Source organism: Halichoerus grypus, chromosome 8 (assembly GCF_964656455.1).
Source record: "Halichoerus grypus chromosome 8, mHalGry1.hap1.1, whole genome shotgun sequence".
Classification (NCBI taxonomy): Eukaryota; Metazoa; Chordata; class Mammalia; order Carnivora; family Phocidae; genus Halichoerus; species Halichoerus grypus.
In genome coordinates this window covers 91,130,688-91,158,644 of record NC_135719.1, presented here as the reverse complement: position 1 = coordinate 91,158,644, position 27,957 = coordinate 91,130,688, and the positions used below count along the sequence as shown (strand labels likewise).

Here is a 27,957-nt window from a genome sequence, read left to right as displayed (position 1 = left end):
TTAGGAGGGTGCCGATTCCTAGTATCGGCAATTAGGCAGCTGTGTCCGGGTTACGTGGAAGCCGCGCACCGCGGCGGCGAGACTAAGACCCGTCCTCTCTCCCCGCCCCCTCACTGGGACGATCTGCGCAGACGCACAGGGAGAGCAAGGAAGTGTGGGCGGAAGTGGAGTTGCGGACTCTTTAGCGGGGGGACCTGCGGTGTAAACAGTTGCTGTGCGGACGCCTGTAGTCGGTGTCGGAGGGTGCAGGCCACCATGAACCGGCTCCAGGATGACTACGACCCCTACGCAGTTGAGGAGCCTAGCGACGAGGAACCCGCTTTGAGCAGGTGGGCCCCTGCCCCGTCCCGGCTTCCGAGGCTTCGGGCCGAGGCCAGGCTTTAGCCTCCTCCAGTCGCTGCGCCTGCTAGGCCCTTGCTGACCCTCGGCCGAGCGGTTCGAGCGCCTGTCGCGCCCCGCTGTCGCCTGTGGGACGCCGAGTGGGGTTCTGGTGAGGTTGCGCAGCCCCGGGGAGGCGGGGCCGACATCGGCGCGGGGTACGGGGATGTTCTGGAATTACGCGTTAAGTCTTCAAAAGCCTTGGGATCGAATCCTGCCTCTGCAGCTTACTGGCAGTGTGAGAGAAAGCAAGTCACTTACCCTCGTTTTCCTCATCTGTAAAAAGGAAATATAATAGCTGTATCTTAAGTATGTTGTGAGACTAGTGGGACTTAATGTGAAGTGACCCTCTTGAAGACTAAACTGCCATAAACAGAAATAAGGGGATACTTAGCAGGCAAGGGAATACTCAGCAGGCTTTTTTTTTTTTTTTTTTTTAAGATTTATTTATTTGGCAGAGAGCGAGAGCGCGAGAGCACAGCAGGGGGAGCAGCAGGCAGAGGGAGAGGGAGAAGCAGGTTTCCCGCTGAGCAAGGGGCCCGTTGTGGGGCTCGATCCCGGGACCCTGGGATCATGACCTGAGCGGAAGGCTGCCGCTTAACCGACTGAGCCACCCTGGCGCCCCTAGAATTTCTTTTCTTTTTTTAAAGATTTTATTTGTTTATTTGACACACAGAGAGAGATAGTGAGAGCAGGAACACAAGCAGGGGGAGTGGCAGAGGGAGAAGCAGGCTTCCCGCTGAGCGGGGAGCCCGATGCGGGGCTCGATCCCAGGACCCTGGGATCATGACCCGAGCAGAAGGCAGGCGCGTAACGACTGAGCCACTCAGGCGCCCCTACAGCAGGCTTTTTTTGAGCACCTATTGTATGCTTTCTCAAGGCTACAGTTTTCTATAGGCTCTCAGTGTAGTAGGGGAAATAAGACGTATCTCGGAACATATCTATCTTGGAAATAAGCATGTTATCTCTCAAGACTATTGTAGAAAAGGAGGACCTGAGATAGACACAAATGAAGTTCCGGGGAAATTTCCAGAAAGGAGGGATTAACCCTACCTGGACGAAACTTGCAGTTATGTTGGCAAGAGACTTCCTGACACATTTATCTGTTTTTTTTAAAAGCTGGCAACAGATCCTGGCCATAAACTCTAAAACATTCTGTCCAACTAAGCTTTTTGTGAAACTGTCCTTCCAGTCATAATGTTTCCTCATATTATCCTGGGGACGGGTTGTAGGCTGGGGAGCTTGGACTGCTGTGAAGATTTCTCTTGTGGGGAATGAGGATGGATTCTAAGATTTCCTGTGAGTTTTAGGTAATGGGTCTGGTCTGTGAAAGGAGCTATATCAATTAGTAGGCCTCAGTTAGTAATTCAGTTTGATTGAAATATAGCAGTATTTCCTGGACTTGAGTTATTCAGCCATTACCATCTTCATATTCACCTGTGTTACAACTTATTTAATATTTTTCCTTAAGATTTTTGTTGTTAAAATTCTTTTCTTTTTTTGGGGGGGGGTTAAGTTTCTTTAAAGAAGCTCTCTAATCCTGTGACAGTTGCCACTGGTAAGGTAAATGTAAGAATAAATACTGTGAAAATGGAACAGTGGTATTAGACAGTATTGCCTGCTCAGGGCTCTGAATCCAGTGCTTGTCTTAAAAAGGGAGATTGGAGAGATTCGAGAGGTGTTTAAGATGTGTCTGTCAGGATTTGATTTTACCCTACTTATAAGCTAATATTTTATAGCCAGTTCATGGAACCTGGCAGAAGATATGAGACTGGTGGGTCAGGGACTACTCACAGCGCAAGCAGCATGAGCATCATGATCGTGTTGGTTGCTGTTACTTCCCAGCTCCTACAGGGGTTGCACGGAGAGGCCCAGGTGGATGCTACACATTTCAGTGGCTTGCATCATGGCTAAGGACCACTCGAGCTTGGAAAATCCACTTCTTTTACAGCAGTCAGTAAATAAGCTTGCTCTTTCTCCTGGAGAGAGACATCACCTTATCCCTCGAGGTTGCACACTGCAAACAGAACCCTGAGAAATGGCCTGGGTGAAGAGTGGCGAGAACCTTGCGTTCTTGACACACTCAGCAAGAATGTACATGGCCCAGACTGCATTGCCTCACCTAGCGGTGCTAAATGCCGAGACTTTCTTGAAATAATCACAAGGAGTAGAGAAAATTTGTAATAAAAATAACTCTCTTGCCTTGTGATTTAATCTTTTTCTTAAAAAACTAAACTTTATTTTGAGGTAGGTTCACATGTAGTTGTAAGAAATAGTATATAGAAAAAAAATCAGTGAATTTTATATTTAAATGCATGAATTTATGACAGTAAATTTTTTATTTATTTTTTTTAGTAAATTTTTTAAAAATTACCATAATGTATTATTTGTTTCAGGGGTACAGGTCTGTGATTCGTCAGTCTTATACAATTTGCAGTGCTCACCATAGTACATACCCTCCCCAGTGTCCATCACCTAGCCACCCCATCTCTCCCACCCCCCTCCACTCCAGCAGCCTTCAGTTTGTTTCCTGAGATTAAGAGTCTCTTATGGTTTGTCTCCCCCTCCGGTTTCATCTTGTTTCATTTTTCTCTCCCTTCCCCTATGATCCTCTGTCTTGTTTCTCAAATTCCTCATATCAGTGAGATCATATGATAATTGCCTTTCTCTGATTGACTTATTTCGCTTAGCATAATACCCTCTAGTTCCGTCCACGTTATGACAGTAAATTATGTCACAAGAAAAGTTAAACAAAAAATAATACAGAGGGATTCTGTGTCCCCTCTACCCAGTTTCCCTCAATTTTTTTTTTTTAAAGATTATTTATTTATTTATTTATTTGACACAGAGAGACACAGCGAGAGAGGGAACACAAGCAGGGGCAGAGGGGGAGGGAGAAGCAGGCTTCCCACAGAGCAGGGAGCCTGATGTGGGGCTCGATCCCCGGACCCTGGGACCATGACCTGAGCCAAAGGCAGACGCTCAACGACTGGAGCCACCCAGGCACCCCAGTTTCCCTCAATGTTAACATTAGTAACTTTAGTATGATATTACAACTGGGATAGCCATTAATATGGTCAAAATATAGAAATTTCCATTACTACAAGGATCCCTCATTGCCAACTTCCTGCCCCACCATGCCCTGCTTAAATGCTGGTAACCATTAATCTGTTCTCCACTTCTATGATTTTGTCCTTTTTTTTTTTTTTTTTTTTAAAGATTTTATTTATTTATTTGACAGAGAGAGACACAGCGAGAGAGGGAACACAAGCAGGGGGAGTCGGAGAGGGAGAAGCAGGCTTCCCGCTGAGCAGAGAGCCCGATGTGGGGCTTGATCCCAGGACCCTGGGATCATGACCTGAGCCGAAGGCAGACGCTTAACGACTGAGCCACCCAGGCACCCTATGATTTTTTCCTTTTTAAGAATATTATATAAATGGAATCATGCAGTATGTAACTTTTTGGGATTGGCTTTTTTCATTCAGCACAATTCTCTGGAGATTCATCCACATTGTTGTAGGTATCAGTAAATCATTCCTTTTTTATTGCTGACGACTATTTCACATTTGTTTTAACCATTCCCTTATTGAAGGATGTCTAATAATTTCTCGTTTTGACTTTTGTGAATAAAGGATCTCTAAACATTCATGTTCAAGTTTTTGTGTGAATGTAAGTTTTCATTTCTCTGGGATAAAGGCCAAGGAGTGTCATTGCTGGGTTGTATGGTAGTTACGTGTTTAGTTTTATAAGAAACTGTCTTATTTAGTGGCCTGTCTATCCTGGTACTCCTTTTTTTTTTTTTTTTAAAGATTTTATTTATTTATTTGACAGAGAGAGATGCAGCGAGAGAGGGAACACAAGCAGGGGGAGTGGGAGAGGGAGAAGCAGGCTTCCTGCTGAGCAGTGAGCCTGATGCGGGGCTCTATCCCAGGACTCTGGGACCATGACCTGAGCCAAAGGCAGACACTTAACGACTGAGCCACCCAGGCGCCCCATCCTCATACTCCTTAAGATAATCTACTTTGCACACTTTTGAAACACTGGAATATAGGATAGATCAGAATTTCTCAGCCTCAGTAGCATTGACATCTTGGATCAGATAAGTCTGTTGTGGGAGGCTGTTCTGTGCACTGTAGGATGTTTAGCAGTATCCCTGACTGCTACCCACTAGATGCCAGTAGCCCATCCTCTCACCTCTAGTTGTGACAGTCAAAAATGTCTAGCTATGCCATATGTTCTCTGGAGGGCAAAATGGCCCCCAGTTGGAGACCACTGGCGTAATTCAGGGGTGAGAGGTAAGGTTGGAAAGATAAGTTGAAACCAAATGGGGAAGGCTCTTTTGAATGCTGTGTTCAGAGATTTGGCCATGGATGATTTCTTTCAGAATTGGGTAGTGATGTGATGAGAGTTTTTTAGGACTGACATTCTGGCAGCAGGATTAAGAGTAGAACGAAATAAAAGAGTTTGGAGGCCTGGAGATCTTAGGATATGGTGGGACAGGCAGAGTTAAGAGGACCCAAATGAATATAGTGGTAAAGGAGGAAGTATATGGGTCAGGATGAGGAATGTTAGATGGGAATTCTCTTGGGAGTAGAATCTGGCTAAGGCCTCTATCATTAGCAAAATTGAATGGTGTGAATTGCATTTTTCAGATTTACCTTCTGTTGGAGGCTTAAAAGCATTGTTCTAGAAGAAGAAAATAGAGAAACAAAAACCAGAGGTAGTCTGTAACTATTCATCAGACCACAAGTAATTGAACATTATTTATGAACTATTGATTGTATTAAAAATATCTTGGGTGTTTCATTCGTTTTGATAACATTTCGTTCTTTCTGATACCTGGTTTAATTCTGTCATATTGTTATTGATGGGAAACCAGGTGCAAAAGGCCAAGTAAATTGGCAGTAATTGCTCAGGAGAATTTGTAATATAATTTAACTTTCTCTTTATAGTTCTCTGTAGCATTATGCCTTTAGAATTGTAACATCTAATTACTATCTGTTAACATTTTGTTTGGGTATACTAGCTGTATATTGGTTACATATATTAAGTTTTATTTAAGTACTCAGAGTTTTAAAAAACTTGCAGTTGTACGAAGTGAACTTTTCATTGCTGATGGAATTATGAATTGGTGCAATACTTTTGGAAAACAGTGTGATAATTCACGAAGTTAGAAAGATGTTTTTATGTCTAATTCTAGACATTTATCCTAAGGAAATCAACAGAAGCAAAATTACATATACCCTACAGAGATATTCATTGTAGTGTAATAGCAAAGAGAAATAAATGTATAGCATCTATAAGAGGAAATATTATGTGGACATCAGAAATATATTTGGAGGGGCGCCTGGGTGGCTCAGTCGGTTGAGCGGCTGCCTTCGGCTCAGGTCATGATCCCAGGGTCCTGGGATCGAGTCCTGCATCGGGCTCCTAGCTCAGTGGGGAGCCTGCTTCTCCCTCTCCCTCTGCCTGCCTGCCGCTCCCCCTGCTTGTGCTCTCTCTCTCACTCTCTCTCTGTGTCAAATAAATAAATAAAATCTTTTTTTAAAAAAAGAAATACATTTGGAAATATGCAGAAATGGTTGATCTTTATTTTTTTTAAGATTTTATTTATTTATTTGAGAGAGAGAGCACATGAGGGGGTGGGCAAAGCGGGAGGGAGAAGCAGACTCCCTGCTGAGCAGGGAGCCCGACCCCGGGGTGGGGAGGGGGCTTGATCCCAGGACCCTGAGATCATGACCTGAGCTTAAGGCAGCTGCTTAACTGACTGAGCCCCCACCAGGTGCCCCGAGAAATGGTTGATCTTTAAATGAGAATAGCTGTATGTAATATGATACATAAATGCAACCTTTTAAAACTTAAAATTGTTGGGCAGTGAGATGATGGGAGTTTCAAGTTATTTTAATTCTTTAGTATTCATATGTCTTATGATTTAAATGCATACTAGTTCTGAAGATGAAGTGGATGTGCTTTTACATGGAACTCCTGATCAAAAACGAAAACTCATCAGAGAATGTCTTACTGGAGAAAGTGAATCATCTAGTGAAGATGAATTTGAAAAAGAAATGGAAGCCGAATTAAATTCCACCATAAAAACAATGGAGGACAAGTTATCCTCTCTGGAAACAGGTAAACTTTTAGTTAGATTTTCATATAGATATTTTTCTAAGTTCCACAAGGGCAGGAACCTTATGCTCTGTTGTGTCACCAGCACTTTGAGCAGGTGCTCAATAAATATTTATTGTGAATGAATAAATATGTTTGGCAACTTGAGCATAGTTTTCTTTGATGACTAGTGAAGAATTTTCCTGTGTTGTTGAAATGACACTATTAGTATTGTTTACTTGCATGATTCCCTTTTGTAATTTTTACCCCAGGATAAAAAAGACACACGAGCTTATAGAGGTATTTTTAGGGTTATATAGCACTGATATAGCAGATTGAATGGTCACCACAAATTCCTGTCTCATTTTAGTAAGTAAGTAATGAAAGTTAGTAAGTAATGAAACACACTTCATTTTGGTACTTCGTTTTTATGTAAAGTGTACCTGACCCAAAAACTGATTTGTGCCTCAGCTTTGGTTTCCATGTTAGGAACTGAAAGTATATGTAATAGTAATAATAAAAGCAAAAGAAGATGTTAATTAAGAGGAAGAATTAGGGACACAGGCATGTGATGACATGAATATAGTGTGAGTCGTGGCACTAGGCACAACTGAGGAGAGAAGAGTGTGTCCTTCAATCATGCCCCCCTGCCTCTCTGTAGGGCTCTTATTTTCTTCCCCCTGCAGTCGCTTACAACGAGATGTTTATTTCCTGTCCTTAACAGTGTACTGCATGGCTGAAACGTAGAGATATGTATGGTGGCAACCTAGGAATAGGCTATTTTATTGAATTAGATTTGTGAGAAGGGTGAGAGAAAAATTTTCTCATGATTTGGAACACTTCATTACTGTAATTAACAATTATAGTTCTCTGTAATTGCATAGGGCACAGAAATTCAGTAAGTCATTGATGTGAAAGTATTTTTTCATCCAAATGAGATTGGGAATGAGTTGATAATTACTTTGAGGTGATGGAAGAATAAATTGAGTTTTTTTTTTCTTGTCAGTTGTGTATGGTTTAGTCTGTAAACTGCCCTTATGTAAATAGGGTCTTCCTCAGGAACTGGAAAAGTTGGAACAGCTCTGACAAGGTACTATGATGATATATATTTTGATTCTGATTCTGAGGATGAAGACAAAACAGGTAAGTAGCATGTTTACCAGGTTTAGCTGTTACATTTTGTAGAAAAAAGGTTTACCTAACAATTATTGGATATTAGAATTTCCCTCTGAATTTTATCTTTTAAGAAATTGTACGCTGTTGATGTGAAAACAAAAGCGGGAATTGATGGGAATGCACATATGAGGACATGGGACCAGCAAGGATGCTGCATGGGCATTCCAGGGGTGAGGGAGAGTGTGTCCTGACTCAGTCCTGACTTCCTCAGGGCTTGTGGCCCCCCTCTTCCTTAAGGTTCCTTAGCTCAGCAACATTTGCTTTCACGCCGACAAATAGTTTCTGTATTTTTACAGAAAATATAGAAATTTAGATAATCTTTATATTTTGCAGAAGTTTTTCTCATTGCTTTTTTATCGGCTTCTCTGTTCTCTGGAATTGATTTTGTATAAAATGTGAGCAAAGGTGAACATAATAAGAGTTAAAACTGATTTAATTGTATCAGGAATTACACTGGCATGCACAAGTAACACATTTATATGGTAAAGAAACAATTAGATGCTCAACTGACTGTGCTACCCAGGCACCCCAAGAAATAATTTTATATTTTTATATATTATTACCTAAATATTAACCTACTTAAGTACTTTAAAAGTCTAGTGCATGTGGATAACCGTAGTGGTTTTTCATCTTTTTTTTTTAAGATTTTATTTATTTATTTTGAGAGAGAGAGTGAGACTGTGCACGTGCATGCCTACTTGTGTGAGTTGGGGCAGGGGCAGAGGCATAGGGAGAGAGAACCTCCAGCAGGCTAACCCTGAGTGTGGAGCCTGACATGGGGCTTGATCTCATGACCCTGAGATCATGACGCAAGCTGAAATCAAGAGTCGGATGCCCAACCAACTGAACCACTCAGGTGCCCCTGTTTTTTTCACTCATTTTTGAAATATTTTTATTCTGTTTTTTTTTTTTTTTTTTTTTTAAGATTTTACTTATTTATTTGTCAGAGAGCGAGAGCACCCAAGCAGGGGGAAAGGAAAGGCAGGCAGGGGGTGAAACAGGCTTCCCGCTGAGCAGGGAGCCCAATGCGGGACTCGATCCCAGGACCCCGGGATCATGACCTGAGCGGAAGGCAGACGCTCAATGACTGAGCCACGCAGGGACCCTGAAATACTTTTATTCTGATTTCAGTAGCATTTTCTGTATGGGAACTTGTTGAGAATTTATAACATCAAAAAGTTTCTGGTCTTCGTTTACTTTGAGTGGCTTTTCTGAGACTGAATTCTCATTATTTGAGTTCAGTTCTTCAGATAACATGTTTTTAGTGAAGAAACAGTTTTTTCCTCCTCTGTCATCTTCATTTTAATCCCTTATTAATTGGACAAGAACTTTATTTGGAGGAATAGTTAAAAAAATTTTTTTAAGGAAAATATACATAGGAAAAAAAAGGTAGCTTGAAGGTTCTACGTTCTGTATTAAAGAAGTGTGTGCTTTAGACATGATACCTAGCCATATCCTTAACATTTTCAAAATTAGCACAGGTGACCAAGAAGAAAAAGAAAAACCGACACAGGATTCCAACAAATGATGAGCTACTCTATGACCCTGAAAAAGATAGCAGGGATCAGGCCTGGGTTGATGCGCAGAGAAGAGGGTAAGAACTGAACTCGAATATTTAGAATCTTTGGAGAAAAAGGATTAAAAGATGATTTTCACTACATTCACCTTTTTTTTTTTTTTTTTTTAAGATTTTATTTATTTATTTGACAGAGAGAGAGACAGTGAGAGAGGGAACACAAGCAGGGGGAGAGGGAGAAGTAGAAGCAGGCTTCCTGCAGAGCAGGGAGCCCAGTGTGGGACTCGATCCCAGCACCCCAGGATCATGACCTGAGCCAAAGGCAGACGCTCAATGACTGAGCCACCCAGGCGCCCCTACATTCACATTTTGAATGTATGTGTATATGTTCATACAGACATACATACATAAAAAAAGAATTTTGGAAAAAAACCTGCTCAATTATTTATTTTGAAAATTACCAGCAAATTTCAGTCAAATGATTTATTTTTTTAAATTTTTCTAAAAGATTTATTTATGTATTTTAGAGAGAGAGAGAATGAGTTTGGTGGAGAGGGGCAGAAAGAGATGGGGAGAGAGTCTTAAGCAGATTCCGCTCTGAGCATGGAGCCTGACGCAGGGCCTGATCTCACCACCCTGAGATCACCACTTGAGCTGAAACCAAGTGTCACATGCTTAACTGACTGTGCCATTCAGGCGCCTGTCAGATGATTTATTTTTAAAAAACTGTTGTTGAATTCAAACTGCTGTGGTCAGTCTCTCCATTCAAGAAACAAAGCTGACTTTTCTCAAATAGACACAATTTAAAATTATTTGGAGATAAAACATTTATGTGGATGAAGAGTGGATGTTACATTTTATACCTGAATTGTTCTTTTTAACTATTTACAAATTTGATTTTTTAAAGACTTTATTTGAGAGAGAGAGAGAGAGTGAGCCTGAGTTAGGCGGGGTGGGGGGTGGGGAGTGGCAGAGGGAGAGGGAGAAGCAGGCTTCCCGAAGAGCAGGGAGCCCGATGTGGGACTCGATCCCAGGATCCTGGGATCATGACCTGAGCTGAAGGCAGACGCTTAACGACTGAGCCACCCAGGTGCCCCAAATTTGATTTTTTTTAGAAATTGAGGTGACATTCACATAACATAAAATTAATCATTTAATTAATTTAAAATTAAGTGAACAATTCAGTGGCATTTAGTATATTCACAGTGTTGTGTAACTACCACCTCTGGTTTTCAAAACCATTTTCATCATCCCAAGAGGAAATGCCGTACTTGTTTTCCAGGTTGATTTTACCAAGGTTGGTTTGTCATAAAACTAAAAGGTGGGCAGTATACCACTGTTACCAGTGCTTCCCTCTCCTGGCTGTGCCTCAGAATCACCTCAGAAGAATGAAATGCAAACCCTGGAGTCCTACTCTAGGAAGCTTTGATTCAGCTAAGGTAGTAGGGGCCAGGATGGTAAGCTCTTGAAAACTGAACAACAAAAGATAAATCAAGTATTTTTAAGTCCAGAGAGAATTTGATGTTGTTGGGTGTTTGTACCTTACCTTTTAGCCTCCAGTGTCCCACTTTGGTCTTTTTTCTTCTCCCGGTTTTACCTCTGCACCATTTCCTCCAGCTGCACCTTGCCTTTATTTAATGAATACTTTTTGATTACCCCAGGGTAAAATGAACATTTTGAGTGCTATGAATGATCCTGAGATAGTTAAGGAAATTACAGTGTAGCTCTTGATTCTGGTAACAGAATTTGTCAGTGAGGTAAGATGGAATGTATTTTCATCGTTCTGTAATTTTTAAAAAAATGGTGTGTGTTTTTTTTTTAAGTAAACTCTACTCGGGGCTTGAACTCGACCCCAAGATCAAGAGTCAAATGTTCTACCCTCTGAGCCAGCCAGGTGCCCCTTTTGTTTTATAATCTTGAGAAGAAATAACATTTTATTGCTTTATTCACATTCCTGCATCAAGCAGTAGTTGCCTTTTAAGACCACGGAAAGCAACTTAAAATAATGAATTCACTACATTTTCAGTGCCACAGGGGCAGTGATCATGCCTGTCTTGTTCACTGCTCTATCCCAGACATCTTGCACTTTGTTAAATGGGCACTCATTAAGTATCTATTGAATGAATATGTTACTTTCTTGGGTTTGGGTTTTGAAATCTGCTAAGCATTGGAGGGATTTAACAACAGTTATAAATATGTACCACATGTTTTCAGTATTTTTCCCCCAGAGACATGTAAAGAGTTTGGGAAGTAATGCCAAATGATTTATCATTTGTTGTTCGGTTTCGGGAGTTTACCATAAGTCCCTTTTAAGAACATGTACTTTTATACTTTAGTACCTTCATAAGTAGATTTGTGCTATATTTTTGCAATCAGCAAATGTTTTTTGAACACTTACTATGTACTAGATACTGTTCTAGATTCTTGAATGCAACAAGGAGCAAAAAGGACAAAAGTCTTTAAGCACTTAGGCCTTTTTTTTTTTTAAAGATTTTATTTATTTATTTGGCAGAGAGAGAGAGAGACAGCGAGAGAGGGAACACAAGCAGGGGGAGTGGGAGAGGAAGAAGCAGGCTTCCCGCTGAGCAGGGAGTCCGATGCCGGGCTCGGTCCCACCACCCACGAGATCATGACACAAGTCGAAACCAAAAGTTGGACTCTCAACTGACTGAGCCACCCAGGTGCCCCAAGAGACTTTATTTTTTTAAAGTAATTAATTTTATTTATTTTTTATTAACATATAATGTATTATTTGTTTCAGGGGTACAGGTCTGTGATTCATCAGTTTTACACAATTCACAGAGCTCACCATAGCACATACCATCACCCAGCCACCCCATCCCTCCCACCCCCGAGACTTTATTTTTTAGAATAGTTTTCAATTTACAGAAAAATTGAGCTGATAATACAGAATTCCCATATACCCTCCCACAACAACAACACACACACACACGCACACAGTTTCACCTGTTATTAACGTGTTACATTAATATGTACATTTGTCACAATTAATGAACCACTATTTATACATTATTATAAACTAAGGTCCATACTTTACTCAGGTTTTCTTAGTTTTTACCTACTGCACATTTTCGATTCCAAGGGCCCATCCAGGATCACTGTGGTACTTTTAGTTGTCATGTCTCTTTAGGCTCTTCTTGGCTATGACAGTTTCTCAGACTTCCCTTGGTTTTGATGACCTTAACAGTGTTTGGGAGTAGTGGTCAGGTATATTGTAGGAGGCCACTTTGTTGGAATTTGTGTGATGTTTTTCTCATGATTAGACTGGGATTATGGGTTTTGGTGAGGAAGACCACAGAGATAAAGTGCCATTTTCATCACATTGTAATCAAGGGCACATACTGTCAACATGATTTATGATTGTTGACCTTGATCACCTTGGTGAGAAATTGTTTGGCAGGTTTCTCTACTGTAAAGTTACTCTTCACTCCTCCTTTCCATACTGTACTCTTTGGAAGGAAGTCCCTATGTGCAGCCCAGACTTGAGGAGTGGGGAGTTAATGCTCCACTTCCTTGAGGGGAGAGTATCTTCATAAATTATTCTTCCATATGGGAGATTTGTCTGTTCTCCCTCCCTCCCTCATTCATTCATTCATTCATTCAATCGTTTATATCAGTATGGACTCATGGGTATTTATTTATACTTTGGGTTATAATCCAATACTGCTTTATTATGTTGTTCTAATTGTTTCAGCTTTGGCCATTGGGAACTCTTTCAGCTGACTTTGTGCCCCCTTGACATATCTACTTCATTGTTTTTGAGCACTTCCTTACTTTCTGGCAGTACAGATGCTCCAGGTTCATTTCGTATGCCTATTCCTAGGATCAGTCATTTCTCTTAGGAGTACTAGTTTCTTTTATTGGAGGGTGGCATTAGAAATCAAGATCTTGGGGGCACCTGGCTAGCTCAGTCGGTAGAGCATGTGACTTTTTTTTTTTTTTAAGGGAGGGGGAGAGAGAGAGAGGGGTGGGGAAGGGCAGAGGGAGAGGGAGAGAGAGAATCTTAAGCAGGCTCCACGCCCAGAGTGGAGCTTGACATGGGGCTTGATCTCACAACCCTGAGGTCATGACCTGAGCTGAAATCAAGAGTTCAATGCTTAACCAACTGAGCCACCCAAATGCCCCAGAGTATGTGACTCTTAATCTTGGAGTTGTGAGTTCAAGCCCCATGTTGGGCGTGGAGCCTATTTAAAAAAAAAAAAAAGAGAGAATCAGGATCTGACTTTCATGTGTGTGTGTGTCGTTCCCCCCCACCCCCTGCCCTTTTCTTTTTCTATTCTAGCTACCATGGTTTTGGAATACAGAGGCCACATCAACAACAGCAGCCTGTTCCAAATAGTGACGCTGTCTTGAATTGCCCTGCTTGCATGACCACACTATGTCTTGATTGCCAAAGGTAATGAATAAAGGGTGACCACACACACACACACACACACACACACACACACAATGAAAAAAAAAACTTGGTGGTCTTTTGTTTAAATCAAATACACTTTTGAGGTATATACTTAGGAATTTTTTTTTTTTAATATTTTATTTATTTATTTGATGGAGAGAGAGAGCACAAGCAGGGGGAGTGGCAGAAGGAGAGAGAGAAGCAGGCTCTCCTCTGAGCAGGAAGCCCGATGCAGGGCTTGATCCCAGGACCCTGGGATCATGACCTGAGCTGAAGGCAGAGGCTTAACCGACTGAGCCACCTAGGTGCCTCTATACTTAGGAATTCTGATAAAGTTCTCTCCTCCTATATCCTTGCTGCTTCATGACTGATTTTTATACAAATAATTTTGGTTATATGTAGTTCTGTTACAAATAGTTTTTCTAATAAAGCACTTACTAGTGCTGACAAGGATTCAGTGAAACTGCATATATGTTGTGGAATGACATAATCTGTCAAATACACTCTTTTAAAAAAAATTGTGATAAAATACGCATAAAATTTACTATTTTAACCATTAAAAATTTTTCATTAAAGAGTGCGTCATTTGGATATTCAACTTATTGTCAACTAGACCATTTAAAAATTTAAAATCTTTTCCTAGCTTTACCGTGATGTAATTGACATATAACATTGTGTAAGTTTGAAGTGTACAACATGATGATCAAGGGCACGGACTGTCAACAACAAAAAAATCAACAGATTTATGACTGTTAATGTTGATCTTGATCACCTGGCCGGGGGAAGGGTTCAGACATCTCTTTGAGATAGTGATTTCATTTCCTTCAGATACATACCTAGAAGTGGGATTGCTGGATCATATGGTAGTTCTATTTTTAATATTTTGAGGAGCCTCCATACTGTTTGTCAGAGTGGCTATACCAGTTTATATTCCCACGTGTAATGCACAAGGGTTCACTTTTGTTTTCTCTTGTCTTTTTATTAATAGCCTATTCCTAGAATCAGCCATTCTAACAGGTGTGAGGTGATACCTCACTATAGTTTTGATTTGCATTTCCCTGATGATTAAGGATGATGAACACATTTTCATGTACCTGTTGGCTATTTGTATATCTTTTTTGGAAAAAATGTTCAGGTCCTTTGCCAATTTTTATTTTATTTTATTTCATTTTGCTATTGAGTTGTATGAGTTTCTTGGATATTAACCCCTTATCAGATACATGATTTACAAATATTTTCTCCCATTCTATAGGTTGCCTTTTCCTTTTGTTGATGGTTTCTTTGCTATGCTGAAGCTTTTTAGCTTGTTGTAGTCCCACTTGTTTATTTTTGCTTTTGTTGCTGTGCTTATCCAAAAAGTCATTGCCAAGACCCATGTTGAGCTTTTTCCCTATGTTTTCTTTGAGTAGTTTTACAATTTCAGGTCTCACATTTAAGTCTTTAATCCATTTTAAGTTTATTTTTATTAAAGATTTTATTTATTTGAGAGAGAAAGAGCACAAGTAGGGGAAGAGGCAGAGGGAGAGGGAGAAGCAGACTCCCCACTGTGCAGGGAGCCTGATGTGGGGCTCCATCCCAGGACCTGCAGATCATGACCTGAGCCGAAGGCAGATGCTTAGCCATCTGAGCCACCCAGGTGCCCCTCAAGTTTATTTCTGTGAGTGGAGTAAGACAAGAGTCCAGTTTCATTCTTTTGCATGTGAATATTCAATTTTCCCAAAATCATTTACTGAAGAGATTATCTGGCATTGAATAATTTTGGCTCCCTTGTCAAATATTAGTTAACTGTGTATGTGTGAGTTCATTTCTGGGCTCTCTGTTCTGTTCCATTGGTCCGTGAGTCTGTTTTTATGCCAGTACTATACTGTTTTGGTAACTATAGCTTTGTAGTACAGTTTGAAATTGGGAAGTGTGATGCCTCCAGCTTTGTTGTTTTTTCTCAAGGTTGCTTTGGCTATTTGGGGTCTTTTGTGATCCCATACAAATTTGAGGCTTTTTTCTATTTCTGTGAAAAATGCCATTGGAATTTTGATAAGATTGCATTGACTAAGATGGCTTTGGGTAGTATGGACGTTTTAATGATAGTAGTTCTTCTGATGCATGCACATGGGGTATCTTTCCATTTACTTGTATTTTCTTCAATTTCTTTCATGAATGTCTTACAGTTTTCAGTGTATAAATCTCTCACCTCCTTGGTTAAATTTATTTCCAGGTGTTTTATTATTTTGGATGGCATCATGAATGGGATTGTTTTCTTAATTTCTTTTTCAGATAGTTTACTGTTAATGTACAGAAACACAGTAGATCTTTGTGTATTGGTTTTGTATCCTGAAACTTTCCTGAATTTCATATTTATTTTATTTTATTATTTATCATTTTTTAAAGATTTTATTTATTTATTTATTTGAGAGAGAGAGAGTGAGAGAGCACAAGCAGGGAGAGTGGCAGAAGGAGAGGGAGAAGGAGAAGAAGGCTTCCTACTGAGCAGGGAGCCCCATGTGGGGCCTGATCCCAGGATCCTGGGATCATGACCCAAGCTGAAGGCAGTTGCCCAACCGACTGAGCTACCCACCCGCCCCTCATATTTATTTTAACTTTTTTTTGGTGGAGTCTCTAAAATTCTATGTGTAAAAGATTATGTCATCTGCAGACAGAGATACATACAACTGTCTTTCCTATTTGGATATCTTTTATTTGATTTTCTTGCCTGATTGCCCTGGCTAGACTTGCAGTACAGTGTTGAATGGGAGTGGTGAGAGTTGGTACTCTTGTTCCATATTTTAACCATTTTAAGTGTACAATTCAGTGACATTAACTACTTTCACAGTATTGTGCAGCTATGTCATCTGTGAGCAAAGATAATTTTACTTCTTCCTTTCCAGTGTGGATGCCTCTTAATTCTTTTTCTTAGCTAATTGCTCTGATTAGAACTTCCAGTACTATGTTGAATAGAAGTGGTAAAAGCAGGACTTTTTTAGTCTCGGCCTGATCTTAGAGGAAAAATTTTCTTTCATGATTGAATATGATGTTAGCTGTGGATTTTTCATATATGGCCTTTACTGTATTGAGGAAATTTCCTTCTGTTTTTAGTTTATTGGGTGTTTTTACCATGAATAGGTGTTGAATTTCATCAAATGCTTTTCCTGAATCAATTGAGATGATCATGAGTTTTTTCCCTTCATTCTCTTTTAAGAAATTTTTTATTTTAAGTAGGCTCCACTTTTATTTTAAGTGGAGCCCAATGTGGGGCTTGAACTCATGACCCTGAGATGAACACCTGAGCCGAGATCGAGTTGGACACTCAGTGGACTGAGCCACCCAGGCGCTCCCCTTCATTCTTTTAATCAAATATACTCTAACTAACCCTTTTCCTTTTTCCTTTTTGTTTTCCCCCCTCTTTCTGGTGGCCTCATAAATGCCTAGCTTAGTCCATGTTTTGAATCAAGTTAACTGAAACTAAGTGATGAAACTGAAACTAAGTAGGTGGTGGATTTGTTCTAGGAACTAATGAATAGCCAGATATAGTTTACCTTATTAGCTAGCTTGAGGTTTTTTTTTTTTTAAAGATTTTATTTATTTATTTGATAGAGAGGGACAGATAGTGTCAGAGATAGCGAGAGAGAGCACAAGCAGGGGGAGAGGCAAAGGGAGAGGGAGAAGCAGGCTCCCCGCCGAGCAGGGAACCCGATGTGGGGCTCGATCCTAGGACCCTGGGATCATGACCTGAGCTGAAGGCACATGCTTAACTGACCGAGCCACCCAGGCGTCCCAAGCTTGAGGTTTTTGATCATCTGCAACAATTAAATTTTGTGTTTTCCATATGAACTGTCAAGGTTTTTGTATATAAGTTGACACTCAGCATGTTTATGAAATGCAGAAAAAGTACAATGTTTTTGTACTTCAGTTGTTTCTCTTGCAAATTAAACCGTGTTATTATAGAGTTCCTATACTCAAAAGAAGTTGTTTTATAATATAACAATAGAAATTGGCCTTGGTAAAAATTGCATTCCATGTTAATACAGGATTCCAATCCAGTGGAGTATAAATGAAATTTTTACAGTCTTACTTGGAGAAGTACCAGCTTGCATAGTCTAAATTCCTGGTGGGTGGTGGTGGTGGTGGTGGTGGAGATCAACTTTTGGAACTAATGAAAGTATAACTTGAGTTCACTGTGTTTAGCCAGATAGATATTTCTGTTGCATGAGGTTTAAGGGGGAAAAAAACCAACTTATTAGGTGGGGAAAGAAGTAAGAAAATATTGAATGTATGAGGAGAACAAATGAAGCAGTATCTATTCTGTGGACTGCTGGAGTAAAGCCAAGAGTAGACATTGTAAAGTCAGAAGCTCTTTAAGTTTTCTTTTACTAAAATGGTGACAAGAATGGCACCACTTGTTTTTTTTTAATTTAATTTTTAAAAAAGATTTTATTTATTTATTAGAGAGAGAACACAAGTGGGGGGAGGAGCAGAGGGAGAAGCAGGCTCCCTGCTGAACAGGGAGCCTGAATTGGGGCTTGATCCCCGGACCCCAGGATCATGACCTGAGCCGAAGGCAGATGCTTAACCGACTGAGCCACCCAGGCGCCCCAAGAATGGCACCACTTGTAATGAGAGGAGGGCAGAGTTTCAGGCCACAGTGTGAAAAGACAAAGATCGTTTAAACATTAGCTCTCAAGTTTCTTGTCTTTCTAAGTTTGAAGAGCAAATAATTTTTTCAGAGATAAAAGTTACTTTTAAAGCAGTAGAAAAGAGGATATATTCATTCTTTTTTTTTTTTTTTTAAAGATTTTATTTATTTATTTGACAGAGACAAAGCGAGAGAAGGAACACAAGTGGGGGGAGTGGGAAAGGGAGAAGCAGGCTCCCTGCTGAGTGGGGAACCTGATGTGGGGCTCGATCCCAGGACCCCAGGATCACCACCTGAGCCAAAGGCAGACGCTCAACAACTGAGCCACCCAGGCACCCCTCATTCTTTATTCTCTATTATCAAGTTTTTTCCTATTCTTAAAATAACTCTTAACATTTCTTTAAATTTCCCATTTTGTTCTCATGTTTTTATTTTGGTTGTACTTCAGTAAGTTTTTTGTGTTCTCAAATTTTAACCATATGGAGAGGCAAGAATATACAATGGGGAAAAAAAGACAGTCTCTTCAATAAATGGTGCTGGGAAAACTGGACCACTTTCTAACACCATACACAAAAATAAACTCAAAATGGATTAAGGACCTAAATGTGAGACCTGAAACATGAAACTGCTAGAAGAGAACATAGGCAGTAGTTTCTTTGACATCAGCCATAGCAACATTTTTCTAGACATGTCTCCTGTGGCAAGGGAAATAAAGGCAAAAATAAACTGTTGAGATTATACCAAAATAAAAATCTGCACAGTGAAGGAAACCATCAACAAAATGAAAAGACAACTCATGGAATGGGAGAAGATATTTGCAAATGCTCTATTCGATATGGAATTACTATCCAAAATATATAAAGAACTGATACAACTCAACACCAGAAAGCCCAAATAATCTGATTAAAATGGGCAGAGTACTGAATAGACATTTTTCCAAAGTAGACATATAGATGTCCAACAGACACATGAAGAGATGCTCAACATCATTAATCATCAGGGAAATGTACTCAAAATCACAGTGAGATATCATCTTACACTTGTCATAATGGCTAAAATGAAAAAGAAAAGAAAAAGCATTGGTGAGGATGTGGAGAAAAGGAAACCCTTTTGCAGTGTTGGTGGGAATGTAAATTGGCATGGTCACTGTGGAAAACAGTATGGATGTTCCTCAAAAAATTAAAAACAGAAATAACCTATGATGCACTCATTCCACTACTGAGTTTTATTATTTTTTTTAAAAGATTTTATTTATTTATTTGACCAAGAGAGACACAGTGAGAGAGGGAGCACAAGCAGAGGGAGCGGGGGAGGGAGAAGCAGGCTTCCCGCTGAGCAGGGAGTCCAATGCGGGGCTCGATCCCAGGACCCTGAGATCATGACCTGAGCTGAAGGCAGACGCTTAACGACTGAGCCACCCAAGCGCCCCTCCACTACTGAGTATTTATCCAAAGAAAATGAAAAGACTAATTCAAAAAGATATACACAGCCTTGTGTGTATTGTATTATTTACAGTAGGCAAGATACGAAAACAACCCAAGTGTGCTTTGATTGATGAATAGATAAAGAGAATATGGTATATATACACAGTGGAATATTACTCAGCCATAAAAAAGGATGAGCTCTTGCCATTTGTGACAACATGGATAGACCTAAAGGGTATTATGCTAAGTGAAGTAAGTCAGAGAAAGACAAATACTTTATGATTTCACTTATACATAGAATCTAAAAAACAAAACGAACAAACAGATGAAAAGCAGAAATAGACCCATAATTACGGAGAACAAACTGATGGTTGCCAGAGAGGAGCAAGGTGGGGGATGGCCAAAATGAGTGAAGGGGAGTGGGAGATACAGGCTTCCAGGTATGGAGTGAATAAGTCATGGGGATAAAATACAGTGATATTGTAATAACATTGTACCTTGACAGATGGTAGCTACACTCGTGGTGAGTATAGCGTAATGTGTAAACTTCTCAAATCACTGTGTTGTACACTTGAAACTAATGTAACACTGTGTCAGCTATACTTCAATAAAATTTTTTTGATCTAAATGGATAACCTATTAAAATAGAATGCAAATCCAAATTCTCCATTTCATTTTCCTCTTAGGCACGAATCCTACAAAACTCAGTATAGAGCAATGTTTGTGATGAATTGTTCTGTCAACAAAGAGGAGGTTCTAAGATACAAAATCCCAGAGAACAGGAAGAAAAGGCGAGGCCATAAGAAAATGAGGTCTAACCATGAAGATGCTGCAGAGCAGGCCGAGGCACAAGTGGAAGAAATCTACCACCCAGTCATGTGCACCGAATGTTCCACTGAAGTGGCAGTCTATGACAAGGATGAAGTCTTTCATTTTTTCAATGTTTTAGCAAGTCATTCTTAAATAGCTGAGTTGGCATTTAATTGCCCAATACAGTATATGAGGCAAATACGGACAGTTATTTTCCTCCTGCCTATTCATATCAAGTGACATTCTGAGTGGTTATTTGAGGACGCAGTGTTTATCTTTTTGAAAGAGAATGGTTGTCAACCTTCATCCCTCCACCCCCTTAAAAAATTTTTTTCCCCCCGGCTCTGATGGGACTGATTATTCATTCCCTTTTTGAGGGGCACTTGGAAATGATGGGGCTTTTTATATATTAAAGCTCTTTAGAATTAAAATGTTCTGGAGTTACAAGTAATCTTTGTTTCAATGTTATTTTTATTTTGGTTATACTTGTGGTGTGATTAAACAAGAAACTATTTCCTGGCTTCTGTGTATATATATATATATATATATATTTTTAAGATTTTATTTATTTATTTGACAGAGAAAGACATAGTGAGAGCAGGAACACAGGCAGCGGGAGTGGGAGAGGGGGAAGCAGGCTTCCTGTGGAGCAGAGAGCCCGATGTGGGACTCGATCCCAGGACTCTGGGATCATGACCTGAGCCGAAGGCAGACGCTTAACGACTGAGCCACCCAGGCGCCCCATGTGTATATTGTTTTTGCTAAGAAGTATCTTTATTTATTTTCTACCCCATAGTATGGAGTGACAATATTTAGTAACTATTACAGTTACATGGAGTTAATATTGCCAGGTGCTTTGAGTAATTAATATAATATAGGTCTTTCCCTAAAAGGATTGCGTAGTTAACAGTATTCTAAATGTAGTGAATTAACACAGTAAATAGAAATTTATGGTGAGGAAGAGCAACCTCACCCTCGACCCTTAGACTTAAAAGTCCTGTTGCTGCCTCTTGTGCCCCCATTTGTTCTGGAATTTCTGTTGCCAGCAACCAAAGTATTGTTTTTCCTTTTTTGTATTAATAATATAAAAATCATTAGTGACAGCTTGGAGGAAATTGCATTGTAGGCATCTGTGCTTTTGAAAAGAATGATTGGACTGTTTCCAAAAACATTAGGAAACTCAGGGTCCTGATATCTAATAGAGATATGGTAGAGTGGAATAAAGTCAGAAACTATATATTTTTTAAAGATCTTATTTACTTGAGAGAATGAGCAGGGGAAGGAGCAGAGGGAGAAGCAGACGCACTGCTGAGCAGGGAACCTGATGTGGGACTCGATCCTAGGACTCCGGGATCATGACCTGAGCCAAAGGCAGACAACTGACTAAGCCACCCAGGTGCCCAGGAAATATTTTTTTTTAAAGATTTTATTTATTTATTAGAGGGAACACGAGGAGGGGAAGGGGGAGAAGAAGACTCCCGGCTGAGTGGGTAACCCAACATGGGGCTCAATCCTAGGACCTTGAGATCATGACCTGAGCTGAAGTCAGATGCTTAACCAACTGAGCCACCCAGGTGCCCCAGGAAATGTTTTTTTTTTTTTTTTTTTTTTTAGATTTTTTCATTTTTGAAAATTAATCTCTAATGTGGGGCTGGAACCCATGACCTTGAGATCAAGAGTCACATGCTCTACTGACTGAGCCAGCCAGGTGGCCCAGGAAATATGTTTTAATTCAGGTTCTATCACACTAATCTTGGTCAAGTCTGTTCCTTTGAGTCCCAGTTTTCTCATCTATAAAATGAAAAGATTGGACTAGAGCAGTGATTACTCACAGAGGTCAGGGCTCAGCAGAGCTTGAGGGGGACCTCTATATACTCCCTCAGAGAATGATATACTTCCAGAAGGGAAAACATGTTCTTCCCACTGCCTTGCCTTCTGTGCTTTCTAAAAGCTACACAGAAGGAGAGCTGGAACCAGTGATGGTGTGGTGTTCGTATGAATTGGGTAGAGGCAGAAAAATGACAGATTTTGCTTCTACGGAATTTCCAATGTCTTAATAGCATATTTTATAATTTTTATAATATGCTGATATCTGATTGGAAGCAGTATGTATATATACTTTTAAAAGTTTCAAAATATTGCCAGATGATATGTTACAAAATATACTACTAGTCTATTTTAACCTTGTTTTTGCCATATTACAGCTTTGGAAGATCTCTTTCCTACTTACTATTGTTGCAAACCCTACTTTCTTCTCAGATCCTACAACCACCCCTTCATTGTATGCTCATCTCTACTTCACTGCAAGGTTCTCAGTAGTCTTATACATAAAGACCACCGGGGGCAGATATGTAAAAGGCCATACTCAGAATGTGACTCAATAATAAAAGTGAGGCAGGAAACCAATATATAAAGATATAACTTCTGGCAATAACATAAAGGGGAGGGACAGAACTGTGTAGAAGCAGAGTTTTGTGTACTATTGAAGCTAAGTTCAAGCTAGTTTGTTAGAAATTTAAGATGGCGGGGTGCCTGGGTGGCTCAGTCGGGCGTCTGCCTTCCGCTTGGGTCATGATCCTGGAGTTTTGGGATCGAGCCCCTCGTCGGGCTCTTTGCTCGGCGGGGAGTCTGCTTCTCCCTCTCCCTCTGATCTCCCCTCACTTGTGCGCTCTCTCTCTTGCTCACTCTCTCAAATAAAATCTTAAAAAAAAAAAGAAAAATTTAAGATGGCAATTGTAATTCCCAGGGTAACCATGAAGCTGTTGCAACAAGAATATTTAAAGTGATCCAAGAATAGAGTATAACATATTTGAGTATTATAAAATATAAAGCTGTACAGCTCTTCTTTATGTCTTTATTTCTTATTTTATTTATTTTATTTTTTGGGAGAGAGAGAATGAGTGAGCAGTGTGGGGGAGGGAGGGGCAGAGGGAGAGATCTCAAACGGACTCCTTGCTGAGTGCAGAGCTTGTGACTGAGATAACGTATGACCTGAGCAGAAATCAAGAGTTGGATGGATGTTTAACCAACTGAGCCACCCAGGTGCCCCATGTCCTCTTATTTAAAAAAAAAAAATTCCTTGAAATATCACTTAAGGAAATTGGTGGTGAACACTGTTCTGGCTTGAAGCACAGTGGGCTGTGATAGTTTTCCCACCTCATTTTTTTTTTTTTTTTAAAGTAGGCTCCATGCCTAGCGTGGAGGCCAACATGGGGCTAGATGACGTGAGCCGAAATCAAGAGTCAGATGCTTAGGCCGCTGAGCCACCGAGGTGCCCCCACTGCAATTTTTAATGCATAGCTTTGAATATATTTTCTGTTCTTCTGTTTTCTTTTTCTTTTTTTTTTTTTTTGAAGATTTTATTTATTTGACAGAGAGAGACACAGTTAGAGAAGGAACACAAGCAGGGGGAGTGGGAGAGGGAGAAGCAGGCTTCCTGCTGAGCAGGGAGCCTGATGCGGGGCTCCATCCCAGGACCTGGGATCATGACCTGAGCTGAAGGCAGACGCTTAACGCATAATGACTGAGCCACATAGGCGCCCCTGTTCTTTTGTTTTCTTAGGATGCTATCTATAATGTGATATCTACAGATTATTCAACAATCCGTGCTTTTCAGCGTAGCCTTTTCACATTTTGTAATTGTAAATGTTTTTCTCTTATCTCTGTTAAAGAGCTACATAGGAGCCTTTAAAGAACCACTTGTGGTTTTAATCTGTCCCCATTCCCTTTATTTATTTATTTATTTATTTATTTATTTATTTATAGTATTTTTTTTTTAAAGATTTATTTTTTTATTTGACAGAGAGAGAGCACAAGCAGGGGGAGTGGCAGGCAGAGGGAGAGGGAGAAACAGACTCCCACTGAGCTGGGAGCCTGATGTGGTGCTCGATCCCAGGACCCTGGGATCATGACCTGAGCGGAAGGCAGTTGCTTAACCAACTGAGCCACCAAGGCGCTCCCCCTTCCCTTTTTAAATGAAGCACAAATTATTTAATATTTCAATGAAGTTTAAATAAATATGTGGGCCTGGGGCTATGGTTTGGTGATCCCACTGAAACTAACTGTTCTTTTTCCTGATCAGCTTGGCTCACTGTATTAGTTTTTATTGCTGTGTAACAAATGACCACAAACTTAGTGCATAAAAGTGGCACATTTATCACCCCATAATTTTTGCGAGTTGGGAGTGTGGGCACAGCCTAGTGTCTTTTACTCAGGGTCTCAGAAGGTTGTAATCAAGTTGTCGGCCAGGTTGCATTCTCGTCTGGAGACTTGACTGGGGAAGATTCTACCTCCAAGCTCCCTTGCAGGAATACTGCATCAGGCTTTCTGAACTATTACCAGGGATTTGGAACTAAAGGAGACAGGCAGTTAGGGAGCGGAAGGAGAAAAGGGAGACCCTACCCTGTCAGATAGTAAGATGCACCTATATCCAATGTTGAATATTTTTCTTCTAAAACCTTTTGAATGGATTATTCTTATTTTTGAAATTATTGGACTATATTGACTCATTTATGATTTGATAGGATTTTTATTTTATTTTTATTTTTTTTAAAAGATCTTATTTGTCAGAGAGAGAGAGAGAGAACACAAGCAGGGGCTGCGGCAGGCAGAGGGAGAAGCAGGCTCCCCGCTGAGCAAGGAGCCCGAGGCGGGCTCGATCCCAGGACCGTGGGATCATGACCTGAGCTGAATGCAGATACCCAGCCGACTGAGCCACCCAGGTGTCCCATGATTTGATATGAGTTTTAAACAGTCATTGTGCATACATGGGAGTTCTTAAGAAATACAAAAATCTAATGTACTAATTTTCAAACATAATGAAAATCGTATATGTTTTAAATTTAAAAATTAATGAAGTTTATATGTGAATTTAATTAAACATCTCTTACTCTTGTAGTTTTATTTAGAACCAGGACCTGCCCATTCCCTGCCCAGATCGCAGACATTTTTTTCCCTGTGCATTTTCTTTTCCGGAAAAGCTCATAGGCCCTGGGCGCTGTGCCTGCAGTGCCAAATGGATAAACTGGTTTTGTTTGACTCTTCCTGTGGATCAGTAAGGGGACAAAAGGTTGGCAGCAGTTTACCAACATCCCATACTCAGAAAATTAAGCAATTTCATTAATTCTTAATAGTGTGACAGATTTTACTTTGACTTAATAGGTGTTAGTTTATGGGACTTAGGGAAGCACAGGAAAATTTTTCTTCATACTAAAGCAATTCTAGGCAGAATACTTTTCATTTAGATCAGTGCATTAGTTTGCTAGGGCTGCCATATAAAATACTACAGATTGGGTGGCTTAATATACATTTATTTCCTGATAGTTCTGGAGGCTAGAAGTTCAAAATCAGGGTGTGAGCAAGTTTGGTTTCTTCTGAGGTTTCTTGCCTTGCCTTGCAGAAGGCTGCGTGCTTGCTGTGTCTTCGCAGGGTGGTTCCTCTGTGTTCACAAGTGTTGTGTTCTAATCTCCTCTTGATAAGAACCAGTCGCAGTGGATTGGGGTTTACCTATATGACCTCATATTACCTTAATTATCTCCTTAAAGACCCTGTCTCCAAGTATAGTCACATGTTGAGGAATAGGGGTTAGTGTAGGGGTTAGCTTTCAGGCAAACAGGCTTGAGGGATGGAATGTAGAGAGGTCCTACAGCGACCCCCTCGCTGAATAGACGGGCCCATCAGGTAACCCACCTCAGAATATCCGCAGGCCCTAACTAACCACTGGGCTTCTTACAACCAGGCACAGTTACCAAAAAAGGGGAAGATTCCATACTCGTCATACCCCTTCACATTCCCCCTTTAAAAACAGTCCCCACCCACTGCTTCCTCGAAGACAGCCTGTCCTCTGCTGTCCTATCCTCTGCTCCCTTGCGGTGCATTCGATAAACTTCTATCTGCTTTGTTCTGCCTCGGGTGAATTCTTCAACTGCCCACGCCACTGCTTTCCACCAAAACATCGCCCCACATTTGGGGGCCCCCATCTGATCGGACAGACACCCTGTTTAGATAGCACAGTTAGGACTTCAACATATGAATTTTGGGAGGATGCAATTAAGCCCCTAACAATTGTCATCCTTCATTTTATGAGATGAGCAAAGTTGATGATAAAGCACATTTCAGTGAAGGTGAACCTTATTTTCCATTGTCTTCTAATAGGACCCCCCCACCCCCCACTGATGAAGCGTATCAATAGTGGGAGTAATAGTGTAAGCTAGAAAGCAGGAACAATTTTTTTATAAAAGATTTTTTTTTTTAAGTTTTATTTAAGTAATCTTTACACCCAATGTGGCGTGGGCTTGAACTCACAATCCTGAGATCAAGAGTCATACTCTTTGGACTAAGCCTGCCAGGCACCCCAAAAGCAGGAACAATTTTGAAGAATTTCTCAGTATATTCCAGAGCCTGGGTGACTGAGCCACCCAGGCACCCCCCCCATTTCCCCTTTCGTGTGAGATCTCAATGAACTCTCCTTCATATGCCTTGCCCTTCCCACTTGTGATTTCTCTCCCTCCTTCCCTTTATTTTCAATGTCACTATGTGCTAAGGCCTAGAGATACAAAGTAAGAAGAGGCAATATTCTTCTTTTCATGGAGTTTACTGTCTCGTGGGGAAAAGACAGAACCTTAAAAAATGCGTTGATTTCAGATAGCAACTGATAGTTGTGTCTTGATGTAAGTGTACCTGCTAGAAGAGAGTGACTGAGTGTGGGTGTGTGTTTTAAATTTAAATAAAGCTTGGAGAGGGATGCCTGGGTGGCTCAGTTGGTTAAGCGTCTGCCTTCGGCTTGGGTCATGATCCTGGGGTCCTGGGATCGGCCCCCGGTGGGGCTCCCTGCTCAGTGGGGAGTCTGCTTCTTCCTCTCCCTCTGCCCCCCTCCACCCCCCAGCTTGTGCTTGTTTTCTCTCGCTCTCTATCTCAAATAAATAAATAAAATCTAAAAAAAAAAAAAAAGCTTGGAGAAGGCCCAAGGAAGTGACATTTGAGCTGAAACTTGCCCATTGAGAAGAGTTATTTTTCTGCTGCTTGATATTTGGGTTGCTTTTATTTTTATTTATTTAACTTACTATTATAGAATTAGTGGAGCCCAACGTGGGGCTTGAACTGAGGACTGACCCTGAGATCAAGAGTTGGAGCTCAACTGACGGAGCCACTCAGGTGCCCCCTGTTTATCTTGCTATTATAAACATTGGTATCATGAACATTCTTATACATGTTTTTTTTAAAGATTTTATTCATTTATTAGAGAGAGAGAGATTGAGAGAACAAGTGCAAGGAGGGGCAGAGGGAGAAGCAGACTCCCTGAAGATAGTGAGCCTGACTTGGGACTCGATTCCAGGACCCTGGGGTCATGACCTGAACAGAAGGCTTAACCGACTGAGCCACCCAGGTGCCCCGGTGCAATTGATTTTAAATAAAAAAGGCGAATTCCCACTTTAATCATTCTGAATTGCTTACTTTTGGGTTAACATCTATGTTTTTATAAGGCACAACTAACTATATTAGGTAT

At 40.5% G+C, this 27,957-nt stretch overlaps 1 protein-coding gene across 3 annotated transcripts; it reads left to right on the top strand.

Annotated features, from left to right (window-relative positions):
* Positions 1 to 128: 128 nt before the first annotated feature.
* On the top strand, positions 129 to 20,973 carry EAPP (E2F associated phosphoprotein). 3 transcript variants are annotated; one of them, XM_036072548.2, is made up of 6 exons: positions 130 to 329; positions 6,326 to 6,507; positions 7,531 to 7,626; positions 9,136 to 9,253; positions 13,479 to 13,592; positions 20,330 to 20,973. In XM_036072548.2, exons 1-6 carry the CDS (start codon positions 256 to 258, stop codon positions 20,604 to 20,606), a joined length of 861 nt encoding a protein of 286 aa, XP_035928441.1. In that variant the 5' UTR covers positions 130 to 255; the 3' UTR covers positions 20,607 to 20,973. The 3 variants fall into 3 exon arrangements, with proteins under 3 accessions (XP_077909682.1, XP_035928443.1, XP_035928441.1); XM_078053556.1 differs by lacking the exon at positions 7,531 to 7,626 and having other exon boundaries at positions 129 to 329; XM_036072550.2 differs by lacking the exon at positions 9,136 to 9,253 and having other exon boundaries at positions 129 to 329; positions 20,330 to 20,467.
* The last annotated feature ends 6,984 nt before the right edge of the window (positions 20,974 to 27,957 follow it).

Excerpts from the sequence above, each read along its gene's own strand:
- EAPP (XM_036072548.2), top strand. The coding sequence starts at position 256 with ATGAACCGGCTCCAGGATGACTACGACCCCTACGCAGTTGAGGAGCCT. Across the intron at positions 330-6,325 it reads GAGGAACCCGCTTTGAGCAG|TTCTGAAGATGAAGTGGATG; the intron begins GTGGGCCCCTGC and ends AATGCATACTAG. Across the intron at positions 9,254-13,478 it reads GTTGATGCGCAGAGAAGAGG|CTACCATGGTTTTGGAATAC; the intron begins GTAAGAACTGAA and ends TTTCTATTCTAG.